Source organism: Geotrypetes seraphini, chromosome 12 (assembly GCF_902459505.1).
Source record: "Geotrypetes seraphini chromosome 12, aGeoSer1.1, whole genome shotgun sequence".
Classification (NCBI taxonomy): Eukaryota; Metazoa; Chordata; class Amphibia; order Gymnophiona; family Dermophiidae; genus Geotrypetes; species Geotrypetes seraphini.
Genome location: NC_047095.1, coordinates 22,928,119 through 22,952,158, shown reverse-complemented (window position 1 = coordinate 22,952,158; position 24,040 = coordinate 22,928,119). Strand labels below are relative to the sequence as shown.

The window sequence follows — 24,040 nt, the reverse complement described above, 5'->3', positions numbered from 1 at the left end:
AAAAGGGTATTATTTTTTTCCTTTGTGTTTTTGTTTTATTTCTAGATATCACCTTGAAAAGTGAACTAACACAGCCACAACACCATTTCGCTTTTCGGTGGAAGCAAAACCTGGATGTCTCAATCCGTCTTCCTTTTTCTGGAGCCATATGGGGGGTGGGAACTGGAGGGATTAAATTGTTTGGAAGAAGAAAATATGGAGGTGTACTGTGGGTGCTGGATAAAAGGTTTGGTATTACTGTACAGTATTTCCGATGTAGTAGCTCTATCTTCCTCCCTGGAGAGGGTGCTATACTGTTCTCCTAGCTTGAATTTTCCCAGTGTGGGCCTGCGCCTGATCGCCTTGGACAAACTACTTACCACGCATGCGCAGAATGTACGGCCTTTTCCCGGTGCTGTGGCGTCCCGACGTAGGTGCTGAGACTTTCCAGTCCTAGCAGAGGCGGGACGAAAAAACAGCCCGATGGTGAGCAACGAGTTTCCATCTGCGCGCCAATGCATTCAAAGGCAGTTGCTCGCCACATTGCGTCCGCTGGCATGTGCCGGAGCGGCCAACAAGTCACGGATGGCGTTAGATTGGGGTAGAGAGGCTGCATTCAGTCTCTTCCAGCGTGGCCTAATGGCGCTGCCTCCCCTCCTTTCCTCTCCCCCCTCGTCTGGCCCTTACAGCTGAGCTGTGCGTGCGCTCTGGGTTTCTCTGTCCTACTCTCGTTCACAGCTCCTGAGCGCTGGGTTGGTGGAGTAAACAGCTTTCTAGTGGCAGGGGACCGGGGGTGAACGCTACCGCCATATTGAACCTCGCTGGCCCCCTTTTTGGAACTTCCTGGACTCCTGGGTGGGGGAGGGGCGCCGTTTACGGGCCACTGTTTGTATTCGGGGTCTTCCCTGAGCTGAGGGGGGGGGAGGGTTCCGGAGGATTTTCTCTTAGAGGTTTGGTTGTTTCTAGGTCTATAGAAATGTTAAAAGTAGTAGGCTATAGTTAATTGGTAACTTCATATTCGGGCTCCGCGTTCCAAAAGTGTTTCTTGTTCCGATCAGTAAGGACGTTAAAACATCAAACGCACTCCGATTGTGTCTCATGTTTCCAAAAGTGAAATTTGTCATAGACGTATTGGGGAAACAATCTATGACAGAGTCCACTAGGTCTATTTTAATATGCCTCGTTGTTATACCGTGAGCCCCCAGGCTATTTGGCTCCTCTGTTGACTTTCTTAAAATAATTTTAGATAGCTTTACCCCTATCAACAGCATTATGAAAATAAATCCATCAACCCTTATAAGAATAAATATTTTGTAATGTGATGCTTGAATAAGTTTGTGCTGGATCTTTTCCATTGAAAAAATGGTTAAAAGTTTCAGCATCATTTGTGCTTTTGAGTTGGCTATATCATACTCTCTTGTTTTGACTTTCTATTCTTTTATAACCTTTGTGATGCAGATATTGCATCATTTTGTCAGTCTCTCTTCCTATTGTGTTGGGCTTTTTTAAAGATATGGATAGGAGTATTCCGTCAACTTATTATAGAGCCTAGAATAGAGCCTTTTACTGTTGGTTCTGTTTCCCTTTGCATATGCTAGCATTTTTCTAGCTTTCACTATGGCCTTGTTCCTCCTTTTGACAATTCTGAGACAAGTATTATTTTGAAGATTCCCTACTTATGCAAAATGTATATTAAAAATTGCAATTGCTGATTTTGGGGGGAGCTAGATACTCTGTAGGTTCCTTCCACTTCCTGGCTTGGTAACAGTTGAGATATAGCTGTGGCATTAGTTTTTCACATCCCATGAAAGTTAATGAACCTTGTTCATAAGCAAAAGGTGTTGAGTATGATTTCTATCTTATATTTACTGGTAATGGTCATCTTAATATATCCAATAACTTTTAAAGAGGGCTTCCTCCTTGAGAAATTCTTAATCTGGCTATTGGTATCTCTTTATGCACAGCTGATCAAGTAGGTCAGCTTAAGTAGTTGTGCCCAAAAATACTTAATTCTGGATCTATTTTGTGTCTAAGTGAAAATGCACCCTATTAGAATTTAAGTGTTTATATGATCCTCAGAAACACCACTTAGCGTTCAAATGATTTTCATTACACTAAGCTTTAAGTGTTAAATCGTCATCAGATCGCAAAGCTATTTATATAAATACATTTAATTCACTTTTAAATAATTTATAATACTAAATACTGTATTTTTTGCTCCATAAGATGCACCCTAGATTTAGAGGTGGAAAACAAGAAAAATATATTCTTACACAAATTCTCCCTGCCAGGCTCTGGACCCAAACCCACACTCCTTGCCAAGCTCTGCACCCTGTCCCCCCTCCCTGCCAGGCTCTGCAACTTGTCCCCCCTCTGGTGGTCTAGTGGTTGGCTGGGACAGGGCAGGCAGGCAGGACCCCCACCGGACCTTTTTTTTTTTTATGTGTTTTTGGGGGGGGGGGTTCGTTTAAAAAAGCGGTTTATAAAGGTAAGGGAATCCATGGATCTATTTAAAAAAGCTACGAAGGGGGAAGTTTTAAAAATGTACGGGGGGGAGGGTTCAAAATTTGTATCTTTGTTCTATAAGACACACTGACGTTTCCACCCAGTGCTGTTCCTGACGTAGACCACAAGAATAAAGCTAAGTAATAGCTAATACAAACGATATTATATGAAATAGTGAAAGACGATTGATTATATTTCCTTAATATTTAGTATTATAAATTATTTAAAAATGAATTAAACATATTTATATAAAAAGCTTTGCGATCCGATGACGATTTAACACTTAAAGCTTAGGGCTCCTTTTATGAAGCCACAGTAGCGGTTTTAACGTGCGTGACGTTTAATCACGCGCTAATCCCAAAACTACTGCCTGCTCAAGAGGAGACGGTAGCGCATCTGGCGGTATTATGCGCATTAAACCGCTATCGCACCTTTGTAAAAGGAGCCCTTAGTGTAATGAAAATCATTTGAACTCTTTTTAAGTGGTGTTTCTGAGGATCTTATAAACACTTAAATTCTAATAGGGTGTTATAGGGATATTTCTGATTCCCTATTATTTGTGATTATTGCTGAATAACCTCAGTACTACTGTTGCTTAATATAGTGCTAGTAGTTTGATATCTTAAGTGAAAATGCATGCAGTTTTATGAAGAACCTACTAGTATATTTGACACTGATTTGTAAGGCTGTTAGCCCTGTATATAGGTTACATGATATTTAGGAAAATAAGTCAATTTTTTGTACAATTGCTGTTGTTATGTAATTTCTGTTTAGTTTTACTTATATATTGCATAGCAACACTTTAAAAAATTGTTGGATAAAAACAATGTGACTTTGATTCAGGGGTTCGTCAAAGTTGTAAAGAACAAGGCTTATTTCAAGAGGTACCAGGTGAAATTCCGGCGAAGGAGAGGTAAGTGAGAGAAATCTATTTGTATAGTTTTTGGTTTGTTTTTTTCTTTAAGAGAAATTTTAAATGTAATAACTTTCTCTTGTATTTGCTAGAGGGGAAAACGGACTACTATGCCCGCAAGCGTCTGGTGATTCAGGATAAAAATAAGTACAACACTCCTAAGTACAGGATGATTGTACGTATTACCAACAGGGACATCATCTGTCAGGTGAGTGGTTGACTTCTCTGGGCCATGAAGTTTACTCCTTGGGGCAATTCTATGCAGAAATTCTATTTTCACACAGAATTTGAAGATTTGGCATAGAGTTTGCCTGGATTATATGAGAGGGAAAGAAGCTGCAGCCCCAGTTAGCACTAGAGCAGGAAGGGCAGTGCCAAGAGTTGAGATCAGGCAAGAGCATGATAACAGTGTCTGCGTTGAGACCAATAGGATGTTGCTATAACAGTTATCCAAGGCTCTATGGAAGTGGCCAGAGATTCTGGTCCAGGAATCCAATGGAAGTAAGACAGAGGTGGGTCAAAGCCTTTGGAGTTGTGTAGCAAGAGTAGGTTGGAACTTGATGGAAAGAGCATGATCTGCTAGTGAGATTGAGAGGAAGAAAGAGAATGTATGACATGGGGCAAGGATGAGCACAGAGTATCAAGTATTGGTGTGGAGAAGAGTGGCAATGGAGTTGAAGCTAGAAAAATAACTGAAGAAAGAGAATGAGTTGAGGGGATGAGGCTGAGGAAGTAAGAGCTGTGGTTAGATTTGGAGTGGGACCACGCCTGGGTGGGAGCCTAGATGGGGTTAAGGATTGAAGGGTAGATACTGAGGTTTCTGAGCCTTTGGTGGGAGAAAAGGGGACACCAGGCCTGGGGGAATTCTGCACATAAACTTTTAAGCACTTTGAATAACTTCAGTGTGTTGCATTTTAAATTAAGGATTTATTTAATACTGTAATTTATTTATTTTGATAAAGTATGCAGAATTTCTTTTTTTGTTAAAATTCCCCAGGAGTAGAAATTAATGTCAGTACTTTAGCAATGGAATCTCCCTTCAGGAGTGAAGCTAAGATTCAAAATGCTGTATGCTTTAGGGTACGCAATAATGAGAAAGGCACTGTCAGATTGAGAGAGTTTATGCAAAGATTGTGAAATACTGCCGATGTTCCTCTGCTGTAGTGTTGTCAGCTGACCCACTTAGCACCCAGACAACTGTATTTTTATGGATTATTACTTTTGATGACATTGATTACTCTTTTGGAAAGTGCATCTCAATAATGGAATTGATCTAGACAATAGGCTAAAGAGGGTATTTCTATTCCCCATCCCCACTGAGGGCAGGATGCACAGTGATCTGACAACACGGTAAAAAAATGCTATATTGGGAGAGATTTTCTTTTACAGGACTATGCATCACAAGGAGTGCTCATTAGAATATTAATGAGCTCCTTGTAGTGCATTTGCTTAGGGTTCTCAGTGGCTGCTATGAGGATTGTTAGCAGCCACAGAGAGCCCTTTTGATCATCAGGAGGAGAACTTCCATGTCAGTAAGACTGCTTTAATGAACCTTACTGGCACAGAAAGCTTTTGAGCACTGGAACCTTCGTTCCAAAAAAAGTATTTTTAGTATACCACTAATGCCAATACTTAATACAACAAAAAGTGACTTGATTTCATATAATAAGTAAATGATAAAACAGCCATTCAAATATACGAAACACATGAAAGATTCTGCATTAGTTACCTTAAAAAAAAAAAATAGAGATTAAAGGAGATTCTCGTGTTTCTTGCCATGTTGACTTGCCTAAGGCAGTATTTTTCAACCTTATCCTCAGGGTCCACCTAACCAGTTGGGTTTTTAGGCTATCCATGAATATGCATGATATATGCACTTCCTTCTCTGTATGAAAATCTCTCATGCATATTCATGGCTATCCTGAAAACTCATTTGGTTAGGTGGGCCCCAAAGATTGGGTTGAAATGCACTGCTCTAGTGAAAGAGTGTTATATAAATATTTCAGAGAATATACTGTATACACTCAAATATAAAACCAAGGTGACTTTTTTCCCCCAAAAGAGGAAAAGGTTTGATTTGAATATAAACCTGAGGGTTATATTCAAATGACTTGCCCTGCCAGGATTTGCATCCAGCCCCCCTCTCTCCCTCCCCTGCCTTCCTAGGCTCTGCATCCAGCCCCCTCCTGATGCTTTCCAGGCCTCCCCCAGGCCTGCCGTTAAGTCTTAGTGGTCCAGAGATGGTCCGGGACAGGTGGGATCCCTCCCGTCCCCTCTTCTGGCAGACTCTGACACAGCCCACCTTCCAAACTTTTTTTAAAAACCTACCTTTAAAGCCCTTGAGGTCTTGCAGTGAACTGGGACGGCAGCAATCTTCCTACTCTCCTGCCCCGTACAGAGCTGCTGTCTGAATGACTGCTGCGCATTCTTGTAGCAACCTTGTGAGACTGGAAACTCACAAGGTTGCCGCGAAAACTTGTGGTAACCATTCACATAGCGGTTCTGCACGGGGCAGGAGTGTAGGAAGATCGCTTCTACCCCATTTAACTGCTGGACCACCAAGGCTTTAAAGTTAGTGGGGGGGATTAAGTCTGAGGAGGCAGTTGAGAGGTGGAATGTGTGAGCCAGGACAGAAGGCGGGAGGATTACCTTCTGTCTTAGCCCACCGCTGGACCAACAAGGCTTAAAACAGGCCCAGGGGAGGCCTGCAACATGTCGTTGCGGAGGGGGGGGCGCTGACCCAAATATAAACAGACCCTCATTTGTGGGCCATTTTTTTTTTTTTTTGCCCCAAAATCTCAGTTTATATTAAAGTATATGGTGTAGGACAGTACTTCTCAATCTTCTCTTGAAGGCACACCTACCACAATGAATATGAATGGGAGAGGTTAGCATATATTATGACTAGTTCATACATATTAATTGTGATAAGCACTGGTGCAGGCGTATAAAGGTAAGCAAACCACTGTCAAAAAATCTGATTATGAGCTGATATTACCTAGATCTGTGGAAAAGTTGGGGTTTTTAGCATCACCTTGTTAAAACAGCAATATAAAGATTTTGTAGTATGATGTTTTGAGACAGGCACATGATATCATTGAAAGCAGATATGCTACAAAATATGATTTATTTTTTTTTTTTAAGTTCCTTTAAATGTTATTGTGTTTGATACCAGAAACTCAGTGCACAAGCTTTTTGGTCAGGAAAAAACACCTAAAAAAACAGATTGCCTAGTGGTTACAGTAATGGATTGGGGAAATATAAGACATGAGTTGAAATACTTCTTCTGCCATTGAAGCTCACTGTGACCTTGGGCCATTGGCTTTTTTATATCCCATTGCTTCTATCTCGCTGGCCACAGTGTTTGGTTTTTGTGGGTTTTTTGTTGTTGTAGGCCGCCCTGATTTAATGGTCTTTCCAAATATCAAGATAGTGAATGTACTGTTGTTAAAACATAGGTGAGAATCTTTATAGGTTTTGGGGAGGAGGGGGAATCCTGTCTTTCCAAGTGTAGTGTTTTTAGTGATAGGTAAGTGTGCTTCTGTGGGTTAGGGAAGCAGTCGGCTCTGAGGAGTTTATCTGCAGTATGCTTTTAGTGCAACAGATTACTGTACTCCCAAGTTTCCTGTTCCAGTCTTCTGATGCGGAAACATCATGGGTAAAACCACTTTGTTAAAGAATAGTGAGTGCAGTGGGCATGCAAAATTGATATTCGATGCATTACTCCTGAATCAATAGGGACCTATGCAGTTGTTTGCTCATCACTTAACACTGTGTTTTTGCACTAGTGCTAGCTCTGGACTGCAGGAATGATCCACCATAGGAGAAAAGAGGTCATCTGAGATGAAATATGGCACTTAGCCTCTGATGACCTGAGATCTGGTAGCCCATTGTTCCCCGATTCCTGGCACTCCACATAGTACCCATAACTTCCCAACACCCCTCTCTGCCTGACTCTCTACATACCTCCCAATCTCACAAGTATCGCTGGTGGCTACTTGCACCCCCTCTTCCTCAAAAATATGCTGGACATTCTAATGCACTTCCAGTGTTGAGAGAGACCTTATGGGACTATGTTTCAAGACAGCTATTCGGAGGAAACATAGAAACATAGAAGATGACGGCAGAAAAGGGCTACAGCCCATCAAGTCTGCCCACTCTGCTTACCCACCCCTGTCTATGCCCTAATGACCCAATTTCCTTATCTTGACCCTCGTAGGGATCCCACATGGGTATCCCATTTATTCTTAAAGTCTGGCACGCTGTCTGCCTCGATCACCTGCACTGGAAGCTTGTTCCAATGATCAACCACTCTCTCTGTGAAGAAATACTTTCTGGTGTCGCCATGAAATTTTCCGCCCCCGAGTTTGAGCGGGTGCCCTCTTGTGGCCGAGGGTCCCTTGAGAAAGAAAATATCATCTTCCACTTCGACACGTCCCGTGAGGTACTTAAATGTTTCGATCATGTCTCCCCTCTCCCTACGTTCCTCGAGAGTGTAGAGCTGCAATTTGTTCAGTCTCTCTTCGTACGAGAGACCCTTGAGCCCCGAGATCATCCTGGTGGCCGTCCGTTGAACCGATTCAATTCTGCGCACATCTTTACTGTAATGTGGCCTCCAGAATTGCACACAGTACTCCAGATGAGGTCTCACCATGGCCCTGTACAACAGCATTATGACTTCAGGCTTTCGGCTGACGAAACTTCTATTGATACAACCCAATATCTGCCTTGCCTTAGATGAAGCCTTCTCCACTTGATTGGCAGTTTTCATGTCTGCACTGATGATTACTCCTAAATCTCGTTCTGCTGAAGTCCTAGTTAAAGTTTCTCCGTTCAAGAAGTACGTCCTGCATGGATTTCCGCTTCCGAGGTGCATGACCTTACATTTCTTAGCATTGAAGCCTAGCTGCCAGGTTGAGGACCAACTTTCCAATGTAAGCAGGTCCTGCGCCATATAATTCTGTAAACTGTATTCACTTACTATATTACATAGTTTGGCGTCATCAGCGAATAGTGTTATTTTACCTTGAAGCCCTTGAGTCAGATCCCCTATGAATATGTTGAAAAGGAGTGGACCCAGGACCGAGCCCTGCGGCACTCCACTGGTCACTCTGATGTTTTAGAGAGGGTACCATTAACCACCACCCTCTGAAGTCTGCCACTCAGCCAATCATTGACCCATGCAGTTAGTGTCTCTCCTAACCCCATCGATTTCATCTTGCTTAGCAGCCTGCGGTGTGGGACACTGTCAAAAGCTTTACTGAAGTCCAGGTACACGACGTCCAAAGACTCTCCCAAGTCCAACTTTCTTGTTACCCAGTCAAAGAAGCTGATGAGATTGGATTGGCAGGACCTACCCTTGGTGAATCCATGCTGACTGGGATCCCGAAGATTCCCTTCATTCAAGATCGTGTCCAATTTGCTTTTAATTAGTGTTTCCATGAGTTTGCACACTATTGATGTGAGACTCACCGGTCTATAATTCGCAGCCTCTGCCCTGCAACCCTTTTTATGCAGAGGAACGACATTAGCTAATTTCCAGTCCAGGGGAACTTTCCCCTTACTTAGGGAGAGATTGAATAGCTCAGCCAACGGTTTCGCCAGGACATCGCTCAATTCTCTGAGCACTCTTAGGTGCAAATTGTCTGGTCCCATGGCTTTGTTCACCTTGAGTCTTGCCAGTTCACTGTAAACTTCACCTGGTGTGAACTCAAAATTCTGAAACGGGTCTTCTGTGCTTTGTGTTGCCTTCAACTGCGGACCGTGTCCCGGTGCCTCACAGGTGAAGACTGAGCATAAGTATTCATTCAGTAGTTCGGCTTTATCGGAATCTGCTTCCACGTAACTTCCGTCCGGTCTTCTAAGGCGTACTATCCCGCCTGTGTTCCTTTTTCTGTCACTAATATACCTGAAGAAGGATTTGTCCCCCTTTTTAATGTTTTTTGCCAGAATTTCTTCCACTCGAAGTTTTGCCTCCCTAACTGCCATTTTGACCGCTGTAGACCTGGTCCTATATTCTACTTTTGCCTCTCTTTTCTCCATGCGCTTGTAGGAGAGAAACGCTTTTTTCTTCTCCTTAATGAGGTGCGAGATCTCTGCGGTGAACCATTGGGGTTTATTGTTTCTTTGTCGTTTATTTACTGATTTTATGAAGCGGCTAGTTGCTTCATGTATGGTTGATTTCAGTGTTAACCACTTAGCTTCTACATCATCGGTCTCCGCTTGGTCCTGCAGCGTCTGATGGACGAAATCTCCCATGCGTGCGAAGTCTGTGCCCCGGAAATTGAGTACCTTTGTTTTCGTGTTTGATCTAGGGAAGCCTTTCCTAAGGTTGAACCATACTATGTTGTGGTCGCTGGAGGCTAGCGTATCTCCTACTGAGACCTCTGAGACGCTTTCCCCGTTGGTGAGTACCAGGTCGAGGATCGCCTGGGCCCTAGTGGGCTCCGTTACCATTTGTTTGAGACGTGCTCCCTTTATGGAGGTTAAGAGCCTCCTGCTACCGCTGGTTGTCGCTGAAAATGAGTTCCAGTCTGCATCAGGCATATTGAAGTCCCCTAGCAGTACAGCTTCTCCTCGTAGAGTGATATTCTCTATGTCTTCAATTAATTCTGTGTCCATGTCTTCCAGTTGTCTTGGGGGTCTGTATACCACATCTAGATACAGGCATTTTTTCTCTGCCTCTTGCCAGGTTTACCCAGAGGGACTCCCCGGTGTACTTGACATCTGTGATCCTGGTGGTTTTGATGTCCTCTTTAATGTATAGAGCTACCCCCCCCCTCCTAACCTGTCCTCTCTGTCCTGACGAAGTAGATTGTAGCCCGGTATAGCCATATCCCACCCATGTGAGTCCGTGAACCAAGTTTCAGATATTGCCACCACATCTAGGTCGGCATTCCTTATTTCAGCCTCCAATTCTAGAATTTTGTTACCTAAACTGTGTGCATTGACATACATGGCCCTCCATATCTTGTGTTTGCTAAGTCCCTGTGAGGCGTATCCTACCCGAGTCGGTGTGACTCCCAAAGAACTGTTTGCAATGTGGGTACTTACCTTGGACATGGAAGCGGAGTTTCGACTCACCTCATCAGGATAATTCCTTTCTGCACTAATATGTGAATGGGTACCCTCCCCCGACTTACCTAGTTTAAAGCCCTGTGAATCAGGCGGGCTAGTCGGTGTCCGAAGACATTCTTACCCCTACTGGTCAGATGGAGTCCGTCTGGTCCCTGAAGTCCTTGTAGTGCTTCCCCATGGTTTAGGAATCCGAAGTTCATATCCCGGCACCATCCCTGTAGCCACTCGTTCGTCCTCAGGATACGTCAAGTAAGCATTTCTCCTGTCTCCCAGTGTTGAAGGTACTGGGGTGAGGTTGGGATAGAAGAGTTACAGGGTTCTGAATGGGAATGCTTAGACCCAAGCCTATTTTTCTCAGGAACGGGCTACAAAGAGCCAGGGATATTTATGAGGTTGGAGGAGTGTGGAGCATTGGGGAGGGGGGGGTCATGGAGTCCAAGTCCCACTGGGACACCAGAGCATTTTTTGGGAGCGTAAGGAGGAGAATAAGGAATAGGAGAATTGATCTCCCTTCCTGTCTGTAACTGAGTTCATGTTCTGTCAGGGAAAGAAACATTTTATTTACTGCACCATATAGATTTTTTTTTTTTTTTTTTTAACTGTGGTAATGCTTGTTCCAGTGCAATAAGGTGAGACATTCTAGACAATAGGGTTATTTCCTCATATTTGCATTCTCTACAGAAGGAATCCACTGGATTTTTCACTCTGCCTCTGTAGTACTTCACTGATCGGTTTAGTGGCCTCTACAGTCTTTCCTTCTGCAAACATGTCTGCAGTTGTATGTGTTCTGCTCTCCCCATTTTATTGTTTTAAATTCAACGTAATGTCCGCTTTTTGGATAATTTTGTGTTTGAAGTAATTTTAGAGCTTTGCCTGCTTGAGATTTCACAGGACTGTAGCCAACAGGCCACTCCCTTTTTGGAGACTGTTAGCCAGTCTGCATAGCTTTCCTTGGAGCTCAGGGCTGTCTCGCCTCCTGTTAAGCAGGAGTCAAGTGCAGACTGTTAGATATGCTTAAGGGGCTCAGCGTTGTTCCACAGCTTCCGCCTGCGTTTTTGCACCTCTGCCCGGCCTGGTGCGCATCCAGTGGTTTGCTGGGGTGGAAGTATAGCTAGACAGTGGAGACTAACTGGAAGCCTGAAGATCAGCTTTGTGAGAGCAATCCCAGCATTGTGGCAGTGAATTCTTCTAGCTACTGAGAAACACTGGACTCCACTTGCACACAGCTCTATCAGGTCACAGTGAGTACAAGGAGCTGACGGCTTGTGAGAGGTGTTGGAGAAAGTTTAAAAGTGAGGTTTTCTGAGTTTCTGCATATTCCCCCTCCTGAAAAATCCTAAAATCGCCGTTTTTGAACTTTGGGAAGTAAAAAATATTGCGTTTTTGGCACAAATCTGGTACTGGTGACCATCTTGGATTTTTAGCTATCTTTTTTTCTTCCTGCTTCTTCAAAATTTTGATTTTTGTCTGGAAAACTGCTGGGATGGAGTATTGGGGTCTACTTGTGATCTCATGTCAGGATTGCGCAAATTAGCACTTTTACGTGGCACAGCTGGGGGAGGGGGCTGTAGTGACCGGTTTAGCTTTCCCTCCACAGAAGCAGGTGATCAGATGCTCAGCTAGCCTGGCAGGGCAGCCTCCATTACTTTCGGGGCTAGACATGGCTGGTTCTTTGGTCAGCCTAGCTGCGGATCCTCCGCAGCCTAAGACACACAAATTTAAGTCATCTATGCTCAAGGAGCCGGATACCTTCTCCTGAGCAGTCTTCTTTCCCCCCAGGACATTTTTGGGTGGGGTGGTGCCTTCGGGCGTATCCTCGCCTCTGCCTGATCCGGCGGCTGTTCTGCCTGCTCATGATTTGGGGGATCCGGATGTTGATCCTGACCTTTCTGATCCATTGTTTGACAGTGCAGCTCTTCAAAGATTGAGAGAATCTGGGCCTTTGTGCTGGATTCACGGATCCTTTGTGGGATCCAGATCCTGGTGATGATCCTACTGTCTTGCGCTTAATTAAGTTTGCACCTCTGCATTATCTTCCTGCTGAATCTTTGCAAGGAATTGAACTTAGTGACTCAGCCGGCTCCATCTGCTTTTTCTTCTCCCTGGCTTTGTAGTAGGCACTTGCACTCTGCAACCTTTCCCTGGTATCCAGATATGAGTTTTATGGTCTCTGAGCAGTTTGACTCTTTGGAAGGAACTTTGAAGAGTGCTAGAGAGGCACAGGAGTGTCGGCAGTTTGGGGGGCAGCCCAAGGTGGATTCCTTGGTGGCACAAGTGACTCGGCACACCTCTCTTCCCAGAGATGGAGGAATTTTGTTGAAAGATATGCAAGACTGCTGTGTGGATGTGGTCCTCAGGAAACTTTTTGAAACATCCAATTTGGGCATCAAAGCTGCTGTGGTGAGATGTCTTTTGTTGCACATGCCTGCCTCGGCTGCACATGCTAGAGACTGATGCAGGGAAGCCTCCTCCTCAACTGCTGATGGCTGGAATGGATTATATAGTGGATACCTTTAATAGCCTTTTTAAAGTTCTGGCAAAAGTGTTGGCATACTCCATTTTGGCCAGCTGAATGTTCTGGGTCGGACAGTGGGCTGGTGATTCCACTTCCAGGGTGACTTTAGCAGGGCTGTCTTTTAAGGGGCAGTTATTGTTTGGCAAAGGCCTGGATGTCCTCATGGATTCGTTATTGGACCTTTGCCAAAAGACCCTGCCTGATAGTAGACCCAGACCCTCCAGGGGTTCTGGGTGTTCTAATTTTGGGGGCTCCAAACAGTATGCATATTCCATGTCGCAGAGATTTTCCCAGAACTTCCGAGGTTGGTATGCGGGCTACAGGCATTCCCAATCTTCCACCGCCTGTACTGCCCACCCTGCCAGAAAGACACCAGGATGCCGAATGCCCCTCTGCAGATAGGGGGCCGGCTCTTGGAGTTTCTGCCTGACTAGATGCACATTACAGCAGATCAGTGGGTCTTGGACATTTATTCAATCAGGATACAAGCTGGAATTTGCCCAGCCTCTGTCAGATTGATTCATGGATTCTCTGTCCAGACTGGACAAGGCGCTCAGAGTCTAGATTGCTGTTCTGTGTTTTCTGGATATTCAAGCTAGAGAGCTGGTGTTACACGACCTCTTGGGCTCAGGCAGCTACTTTGTATACTTTATCATGCCAAAGAAAGGCTCGGAAGATTGAAGGCCTATTATGGATCTTCAGCACGTGAATGCGGCTCTCAGGATTCCCCACTTCCGAATGGAGATCATGCAGTCAATCATTTGCAGCAATTTCTCCAAGGGAATTTCTGGCCTCCCTGGATCTTACGGAGGGGTACTTACACATTCCCATATTTCCGTCCCACCGCAAGCTTCTGCGGTTTCATGTTCTGGAGCAGCATTACCAGTTTTCGGTCCTGCCTTTTGGGCTGGCGATAGCGCCTCAGACCTTCACCAAGGTGATTGTGGTGGTGGTAGTTACCTGAGGAAGATGGGTTTGCAAGTTTACCCTTATCTAGATGACTGGTTGATCAGAGCTCTCTCATTGGCAAAGGGACATCACACAGTGGAGCAGATGGTGGAGGACTTGGGCTGCATTGTCATCCTCAGAAAGTCCTCTGCAGGCCACGCAGTCATTGGCATACTTGGGAGTCCTCTTCTATACAGCTGCGGGCTGTGTCTACCTGTCCGAGACTCACAGACAGAAATTGTGTGTCCAGATTTCTGCATTTTTGGAGCGGCTGGCTCATTCGGCATAGGATTATCTTTAAGTTCTAGGCTCCATGGTTGTCACACTGGATGTGGTTTCTTAGGCGAGGGCACATATGTGTCCTCCAGCATGCATTACTCTCTCACTGGTCGCCACAACAAGATGCCTTGTAGATTTGTCTGCTGTGGCCTCTAGAGGCTTGGGTAAGCATGGACTGGTGGATTCGCCCACAATCCCTTTGCAAGGGCATACCGCTCCTTATTGTCTCCTGGATCATGGTGATGGCAGATGCCAGCCTTTGGGGCTGGGGTGCTCATTTCAATCGTTGTCCTGTTCAGGGACAACACTCACAGAGAAAGTGGTCCAATTTGTTTGGCTCAGATGAGGTTGCAGAAGACTCAAGAGGACCGAGCGATCAAGGTCTTCTCCGACTATGCGACGGCAGTAGACTATGTCAATCACCAGGGAGGGACCAAGAGCGCTCCTCTGGCTCAGGAAGCCCACCTTCTTTTTCCGGGGCAGAATGTCTTCTGGTGCTGACAACAGCACATGTGGAAAGAGTGGATAACGTGCAAGCAGACCTCCTCAACGGACGGTCTCTGGATCCAGTTACCACAGGCATTTCTGATGATTTTGGAGTACTGGGGGAGTCCCCACATCGATCTCTTGGCCACTTCATGATACAGGAAGGTGCTTTACTTCTTCTGTCGCAGTTCCGAGCCCAGAAGCAGATGGCTCGACGTGCTGGTGTAGTTCTGGCAGCAGGAGGTTTTTCCTCTCTTTTTTCTCCTGGACTTTTGGTCAACTATGTCCTTCAGAGGATTTTGGCTCTTCTTGGCCGCATTATGCTGATGGCTTCAGGTAGTTCGTTCAGGCATTTGGGTCGCAACCTTTGGGCTGAGCTCTTCTTTGGACCCTTTCACGCAGGGTCCAGTTACCATGCCAGTTCCGGAGCTTTTGCTCTTCCGGGCTCTCTTACTTAGATTCTGGGACAGTTGGTCCTCTGGCAGCTCATCCTGATGTCGCTCAATTCTTGTAAAGGATTCATCCTGTCAGAAGGCTGGTTGTGCATCCTATCTCTGCCTCGGACATTTGCCTGGTGCTGTCTAACTTTATCTAGGCTCTCTTTAGCCTTCTTTCAGATGCTTCTCTGGATTTGATGCTCTAGGCCACAGGTGTCAAAGTCGGTCCTTGAGGGCCGCAATCCAGTCGGGTTTTCAGGATTTCCCCAATGAATATGCATGAGATCTATTAGCATACAATGAAAGCAATGCTTGCAAATAGATCTAATGCTTATTCATTGGGGAAATCCTGAAAACCCGACTGGATTGCGGCCCTCGAGGAGGGACTTTGATACCCCTGCTCTAGGCCGTTGTTTTGGCTTTTAATTTTGCTCGGGCAGTGTGTTTGCCTGCCTTTCTGCCAACAGGTTCCTCGACTCAAGACCGCCTGTTGTAGCCTCTTGATGTACGCAGGTTTCTTCTGCATGGATGGGAGGTCACTCACGAGTTTCGCCTCTCTGACCATCTGTTTGTGCTGACCCTTTCAATTAAGCGGGGTGTTCCTGTTTCTAGGGCCCAGATATCCAGATAGATCCAAAGGGTCATTTTGTCAGCCTACATTCTTTTTGAGAAACAGTCCCCTGTTTCCGTCAAGGCACTTTCTACCAGGAGTGGGCTTCTTCATGGTCCAAAGCTAGATCTGTCCCTCCTAAGGAAATTAGCAGGGCAGCAACATGGTTTTTTTCTTCCCACATTTCCAAGTTTTACAGAGTGGATGTTGCTGCAAAGCAGGGCTTGGCCTTCAAATCCTTGGTTGTAGGGGCCGGTGCAACAAGCTCACCCTAGCTGTTTGGGGGGACTGCTTTTGTACCTCCCTACTGTCTAGAACAGGGGTTCCCACTCTTTTAAAATAACCAAGTCAAAATGATCTACCAACAATAAAATTTAAAAAAACATAAAGCACACTGTATGTGGAGAAAATGTTAATTATTTATATTCGGGGTTTTTTTTTCAAAGAAGTCAAGCCAGATGACTTTAAAATATGATGTCACCTCGGTAACAACTATACAAAAATAGACAAATATACCCCCTCCCCTTTTACTAAACCGCGATAGCGTTTTTTAGCACAGGGAGCTGCGCTGAATGCCTCCTGCGCTGCTCCTGACGCTCATAGGCTCCCTGTGCTAAAAAACGCTATCGCGGTTTAGTAAAATGGGGCCACAGTGCAAAATATATACAGCAGATATAAATTCTCAAAACGGACACATTTTGATCACTAAATTTAAAATAAAATCATTTAATGAGTCTCTGGTTGCACTTCCTTCTTCTGACTGTAAATCCAATATTTCTTTCTTTCTGCCTCATGCATGCTTCCTCTCTTCCAGACCTCATTCCAGTCCCTCCATAAGTCAAACTTTTTCTTCCTCTCTCCCTTCCCCACTTTCTTTCTGTCTTTCTCTCTCCCTGCCCCCCCTTTCAGTCTGTCTGTCTGTCTCTCTCCCTCCCCCCTTTCTGTCTTTCTCTCTACCTGCCCCCCTTTCTGTCTGTTTGTCTGTATCCCTGCCCCCCCAAGCCACTGCCTCCGATTTTGCCTTGCTTCCCCGAGGTCAGGCCAGGCGCGTACAAGCACCGGGCCCACAAGCTTTCCCTCCCCCCCCCATCAACATCAATTCTGACATCAGAGGAAGTTCCAGGCCAGCCAGGCAGCGATTGGCTGGCCCATAACTTCCTTTTTAACGTTAGAATTGGGGGGGGAGGCTGTGGGCCCGGCGCTTGTATGCGCCTGGCCTGGCGTCAGTGAAGCAAGGAGAACAGAACGCAAAGGCAATGCAAGTCTATCGCAGAGCCTGAGATGGGCTCTGCGATCGACTCACATTGCCTTTGCGATCAACTGGTTGATCGCAATTGACCTTTTGGGCACCCTTGGTCTAGAATGTCTCACCTATTGCACTAGAAAAAGAGATTGTGTACTTACCTGGTAAGATCTTTTCCAGTAGATAGGTGAAACATTCTAGACTCCCCGCCCTGGCTTTCTGCGTCTGTTTACAGTTTGTCTGTTTATGCTTCTCCAAGCTGCTTCTTGGAAGCCTCTCATCCCTTGAGGGTTGGGAAGAATTTACTTCTATGTTCATTTTCTTAGGGAATTGTGCTTCGTTCCTTTAGAGCCTATGTTGGCAGTTAATGGTTCTGTTTCATTACTTTCAGCAGAACACTTTATTTAGCCTGTTATTACAGGTGCCTCTGCTTCACATAGATGGGTGCCTCTCGGTGCTTGGGTTCTGACTGTAGAGGATGGTAAACCGATCAGTGAATACTACAGAGGCAGAGTGAAAAATCCAGAATGGATTCCTTTTGCAGAGCATGCGAGTATGGGGAAATAACCCTATCGTCTAGACTAGGGTGAGCAACTCCGGTCCTCGAGGGCCGGAATCTCAGTCAGGTTTTCAGGATTTCCCAAATGAATATGCATTGAACGCAGTGCATACAAATAGATCTCATGCATATTCATTGGGGAAATCCTGAAAACCTAACTGGATTCCGGCCCTCGAGGACCGGAGTTGCCCACCCCTAGTCTAGAATGTCTCATAGTAACATAGTAGATGACGGCAGATAAAGACCCGAATGGTCCATCCAGTCTGCCCAACCTGATTCAATTTAAATTTTTTTTTTTTTCTTCTTAGCTATTTCTGGGCGAGAATCCAAAGCTTTTCCCGGTACTGTGCTTGGGTTCCAACTGCCGAAATCTCTGTTAAGACTTACTCCAGCCCATCTACACCCTCCCAGCCATTGAAGCCCTCCCCTGCCCATCCTCCTCCAAACGGCCATGCACAGACACAGACCGTACAAGTCTGCCCAGTAACTGGCCTAGTTCAATCTTTAATATTATTTTCTGATTCTAAATCTTCTGTGTTCATCCCACGCTTCTTTGAACTCAGTCACAGTTTTACTCTCCACCACCTCTCTCGGGAGCGCATTCCAGGCATCCACCACCCTCTCCGTAAAGTAGAATTTCCTAACATTGCCCCTGAATCTACCACCCCTCAACCTCAAATTATGTCCTCTGGTTTTACCATTTTCCTTTCTCTGGAAAAGATTTTGTTCTACGTTAATACCCTTTAAGTATTTGAACGTCTGAATCATATCTCCCCTGTCTCTCCTTTCCTCTAGGGTATACATATTCAGGGCTTCCAGTCTCTCCTCATACGTCTTCTGGCGCAAGCCTCCTATCATTTTCGTCGCCCTCCTCTGGACCGCCTCAAGTCTTCTTACGTCTTTCGCCAGATACGGTCTCCAAAACTGAACACAATACTCCAAGTGGGGCCTCACCAATGACCTGTACAGGGGCATCAACACCTTCTTCCTTCTACTGACTACGCCTCTCTTTATACAGCCCAGAATCCTTCTGGCAGCAGCCACTGCCTTGTCACACTGTTTTTTCGCCTTTTGATCTTCGGACACTATCACCCCAAGGTCCCTCTCCCCGTCCGTGCATATCAGCTTCTCTCCTCCCAGCATATACGGTTCCTTCCTATTATTAATCCCCAAATGCATTACTCTGCATTTCTTTGCATTGAATTTTAGTTGCCAGGCATTAGACCATTCCTCTAACTTTTGCAGATCCTTTTTCATATTTTCCACTCCCTCTACGGTGTCTACTCTGTTACACCTATCTACTGGAAAAGAGCTTACCAGGGTAAGTACATAATCCCTTTTTTTTTTTTTTTTTTTGGGCAGTACACACTCTTAATGCATGCCATTAATTTACTATAGCACGTGCTTTATTTATTTATTTATTTATTTAATTTTCTACTACCGTTCTTCCAAGGGAGCTCAGAACATTAGAACACTGCACTGGAGCATAGCTCAGTGTTCTAGTGCAGTGTTTCTCATCTCGGTCCTGGAGTACCCCCTTGCCAGTCAGGTTTTCAGGATACTCACAATGAATATGCATAAACTTGATTTGCATACACTGCCTCCATTGTATTCAAACTTGTTTTATGCATATTCATTGTGGATATCCTGAAAACCTGACTGGCCAGGGAGTAATCCAGGACTGAGTTGAGAACACTGTTCTAGTGCATCAAGGCCTGGGTCTTCGTTGTACTTTGGGCTTTAATTAAAGGCCAGCACTGCAAGAAGGTTTTAAGAGACAAGCAGAGGTTGAGGGTGAAATTTCAGCAGTGCATCAATAGAGATTATGGGAGCCTGAAAATAAATTTGAGTGATCCAGAAAAAATAACATACAACACTGATATAAATTGTCACTTGTTAACAGAGTATGAGTTGGAAAGGAAATAATTGATATGCATGACCTTCTGTTGAGTTAAGCAATACTGACCTAAGTTTGTGATATTCTAGATTGCCTATGCCCGAATTGAAGGGGATATGATTGTCTGTGCAGCCTATTCTCATGAACTACCCAAATATGGTGTGAAGGTCGGACTGACAAACTATGCTGCAGCGTATTGTACTGGTCTGCTGCTGGCTCGCAGGGTAAGGACCTGCTGCATCTCACCTGGAAGGCTTCAGCCCGGGTGACACTGCTTTTTGTGCAAGTTGGAAACATGATGTGCTCTTCTTCCCCTACAATGTCTACTGTATACATTGCTGGCTTCATATTTTGGAGGTGCTTATTAATCCCAGTCTGGAGGTTTGTTAAATTTGAGCAACTGTGTATTGCATGTATATAAGTGACTCAGAGATTTTCTGCAACTGGGTTTTCTGAGTTACAAGTTCAGAAGCATTTAAAACTTGCAAACTGAAGATAAAGTAATTCCATTAACTGTTTTTACTAATGGAAACTGGAACCAATGAAAACATTGGGATTGCTAAAGAACAAGAAATTTAAATTTAGAAAAATGGAGGAAAAGACTTCTGTATTGACTAGTTTAAAATTAAGAATAGCAATAAGTATAGCTGCCTAATGGTTAGTGCAGTGGTTTGAGAACCTGGGGAACCAGGTTTGATGCCTACTGTGGCTCCTGGGATTTCCAGACTATTCTTTTAGGAAACAAAGTACAGATATTTTGTTTAGTGTGTATTCTTTTATGTTCTGATATTTGTATGTTTTTTTAAAAAAATTGTAATCCACCTTGGCAATAGATGGGCTATAACTTAACTCTTCATTGCCTCAGGTACAAAAAACCTAGAGTGTGAGGCCATTAGGGGTAATATGTAAACTGCTTTGATTGTACTACAGGTGGTATATCAAGAATCTAAAAAAAATGTACAAATAACAATGTGAACAATGAGGAGACAGTCACTTCTGCACAAGAAACATCAAAATTCAATAAAAGAGAGCAGAACGAGCCTGGTCTTCAAAACCCACTTTAATAGTAACCAATAGTGCAGCACAGGTACAGGAGAGTCAATCAATCATAAAAACATCTGGTAAGTCATGTGCTGCACTATTGGTTACTGTTTAGAGCCTGGTCTTCAAAACCCACTTTTTCTGCTCTCTTTTATTGAACTTTAGGGTCATTCCATGTCAAGTGAGCCAGTATTGAAAATCGTTCCCTAGAGCATCAAATGAAATAATTTAAAATTTTTCAGCTGGATCTCTATTGATTTTGAGACCTAGAAGCTGTCAAATGTAGGCACTCTCAGAGTATTATGCTCCACATAACACAAAATGGCAACTTTGTCCAGCCACCACAGCCCAACAAAGCCTCCAAGAGAATTGAAATTTTGCGGATTAATACAACCCCTGGCACTAACTTCATGTGCAAAGTTTGGAATGTAACATTAGTTTACCTCCCCTTTTATGAGCCAGCAAAGTAGGCAAAAATGTTATAAAACAAATTTAATGCCTACTTTGACTTATTGCTCCTGACTTGTATTTTGATTCAAATCATAACTGTACCAGCAGTCATGGCTCATGCCATGTACATAGGATTTTGCATTAAGTGGCTTTGCTGCTAACTGGAAGCAAAGATATAATTACACAAAGAAATATTAGTTTAGTGTTTATACAAATTTTGGCAGTTTTTTGGTGCAAATATCTTAGCTGTACATTGTCTATTTTTATTGCTACAAAAGCCATTCTGTTTCATATTTGATCCAGCCTTGGCCAGAAGTTAGATCTAAAAAGCATGCATTATTTACACACATATACATGCAGTGGTTAAAAAAAGGGCATCTTTGGCATCCTATTGTGTAATATGCAAATGAACTAGAGGTGTGAAATTGCATGGTGCAGCTAATCTTGTTGGTCTTGCCATTCTAACTCAGGTTACAACATCCATGCTTTTACATACTCTTGTAAATGGCCCATCAAAATGGACATTTTAGTTGTTGGTGATTCTTTTCAAGTTTAATAAAATGTAGCGACATAGATTTTAGGCCATTGGCTACTAACTGGCCAACTTATTAGATATCAATGTGCTTTGATTAAAAATTAATATTTCAAGTTCTTATTGCAACTTTTTCCACTCTTGATGATGATGCAGCTTGTTCATATTTTCTTATGAAATTTCTGCTCGCTATAATCCTGGAAAAATTGAAGACCAGACAAAACTCTTCATGTCACCCTTCCCTTCATCTCTGGACTAACTAGTAATAGCTCATGATTTGCTTTTCCGTGTCCACTCATTCCAACTTTTTAAAAAGGATTTGCTTGAACCAAAAATCAGGCATATTTGCACAATACATTCACTACCTAGCATTCTCCCAATTGTGCTATGTGTGTTATAATACAACTTTCCCTATTGTATATTTTTTTGACACGCGAGCTACTTTTAAAATGACCAAGTCAAAATGATCTACCAACAATAAAATTAAAAAAAAAAAAACACAACGCACATTGTAGGAATAGAATTGTTAATTATCATTTTTATTCCGGGTTTTTTTCATTTATTGATTTGGTGCAATGGTTTGGGGAACATGAGAGTTGCCCCTGCCGGGTCTGGACGGTGGTCCATCGTGCCTGGCGTGGCGCCCTCTGATCGGGGACCGGTGCCCTGAGACGGATGAAAGAAAGTTCCAGAACGGCAGAAAATTGGAATGCTTCTCCCGAGTCTGCCATAGGGGAAAACACCCTCCACGGACCCAAAACAAAGCCAGACAAGCTCCCGCAGAAACGGAAAACACGCAGGCAGAGCCAGTCTCAGGGCACCGGTCCCCGATCAGAGGGCGCCACGCCAGGCACGATGGACCACCGTCCAGACCCGGCAGGGGCAACTCTCATGTTCCCCAAACCATTGCACCAAATCAATAAATGAACATACAGGCAAAAGCCGCAACTGGCCGCCTATACTGCAGCCCCACACACCTCCCAACCTGCACTGTAGCCCCACATGAGTCCAGGCAATTTTTCTTTTTTTAAATCCTTAATACTACAAAAGCCTCCACTGGCCGTCTGTACTGCAGCTCCACATACCTCCCAGCCTGTACTGTAGCCCCCCCCCCCCCCCCCCCGGCCATGGGGCTCGCTAATCTGGGCCAGAGACTCCCCCTGGCCGCGTGTGGGGCCCGACCACTGTGACCCACTCACCGGCCACGTTGGGGCCAGCGGCCCGAGGCCAGGCAGCCGGATCATGCTCCAGGGACCGCAGATGACTCTATGCACTGTCACCTCAGTAACAACCATACAAAAATAGACAAATACCCACCCCCCTCCCTTTTCACTAAACCACAATAGCAGTTTTTAGCGCAGGGAGCTGCGCTGAATGCCCAGTGCTGCTCTCGACGCTCTTAGGCTCCCTGCGCTAAAAACCATTATTGTGGTTTAGTAAAAGGGGACCATATTGTAAAATATAGACAGCAGATATAAATTCAGACACATTTTGATCACTAAATTTAAAATAAAATCATTTTTCCTACCTTGTCTGGTGATTTCATGAGTCTCTGGTTGCATCTTTCTTTCAGCCTGTATGCTTCCTCTCCTCCACACCTCATTCCCTCCCCCAACTTTTTCTTCCTCTCTCCCTGCCCTTTCTTTCTTTCTCTCTTCATGCCCCCTTTCTTTTTTTCTGTTTCTCTTCTTTCCTTATGTCTCCCTGCCTGCCCCCTTTCTTTCTTTCTCCCTGCGCTTCCCCAAGCCACTGCCGCTGCCATCGGGGAACAGGACCCAAGCACCACCAATGGATAACAGGCCCCAAAGCTGCCGCCGCACCATGCTCTCTCTGCTTCGGGCCGATCAATCTTCCTCTCCCCGACATCAATTCTGCCGTCAGAGAGGAAGTTCCGCCTAGCCAGGCAGCGATTGGCTGGCCCGAACTTCCTCTCCGACGGCAGAAATGACGTCGGGGAGAGGAAGATTGATCGGCCCAATAGATTGCCAAGGCAAAGGGAGTCCTGGATGATCGACTCACTTTGCCTTGGCGAGCTACCGGTCGATCGCGATCGACCTATTGGGCACCCCTGATTTAAAGGATTAGTACCTGAAAGACCAAGCTTTGCTCAGGAAAGTGGGCTGAGTGATTTTGATGGGGTGGTTGTTCGGGTTATTTTGTGTAGCTATTCATCTGCACTTTTTAAGTCTTTTGATGTTGTTGGGGTAACTGGCACTGGTTTAGTTTTGAACCATGCCCCCTTAAATCTTGATATTTTCTTTGTAGTCTCACCTCTCCATTGATATACTGGAAAATAACCAATTCATGCCTTAAATGCATCAATTATGACAGATTACTTGAGGAGCTGAAGGCAAAATTATAAATTGCAAGTCATGCTTAAAAGGTCCAGATTGTACATTGTCCCCACACAATTGGACTATTGAGGAGACTATGTAGAATTATAATGTATCGTATCGAATGGTAAATTAGGCCAAAGGCCTTAAATGCGACAAAGGTGTCCTTACAATACCTGGAAAAAGACAGCATAAGATCATTTCAATTGACATTGAGTAAAAGATCAAAACTTTCT

The 24,040-nt window shown here is 44.5% G+C and overlaps 1 protein-coding gene across 1 annotated transcript in view; it reads left to right on the top strand.

The window, feature by feature from the left end:
* The first annotated feature begins 374 nt into the window (after window positions 1-374).
* The window catches only part of RPL5 (ribosomal protein L5), a 66,336-nt gene continuing 42,670 nt past the window's right edge, over window positions 375-24,040 (top strand). Inside the window, exons 1-4 of the mRNA XM_033916346.1 lie at window positions 375-465; window positions 3,328-3,397; window positions 3,490-3,605; window positions 19,538-19,672. Of these exons, the coding sequence (XP_033772237.1) occupies window positions 463-465; window positions 3,328-3,397; window positions 3,490-3,605; window positions 19,538-19,672 (324 nt within the window). The 5' untranslated portion in view covers window positions 375-462. The remainder of the gene's footprint in view (window positions 466-3,327; window positions 3,398-3,489; window positions 3,606-19,537; window positions 19,673-24,040) is intronic.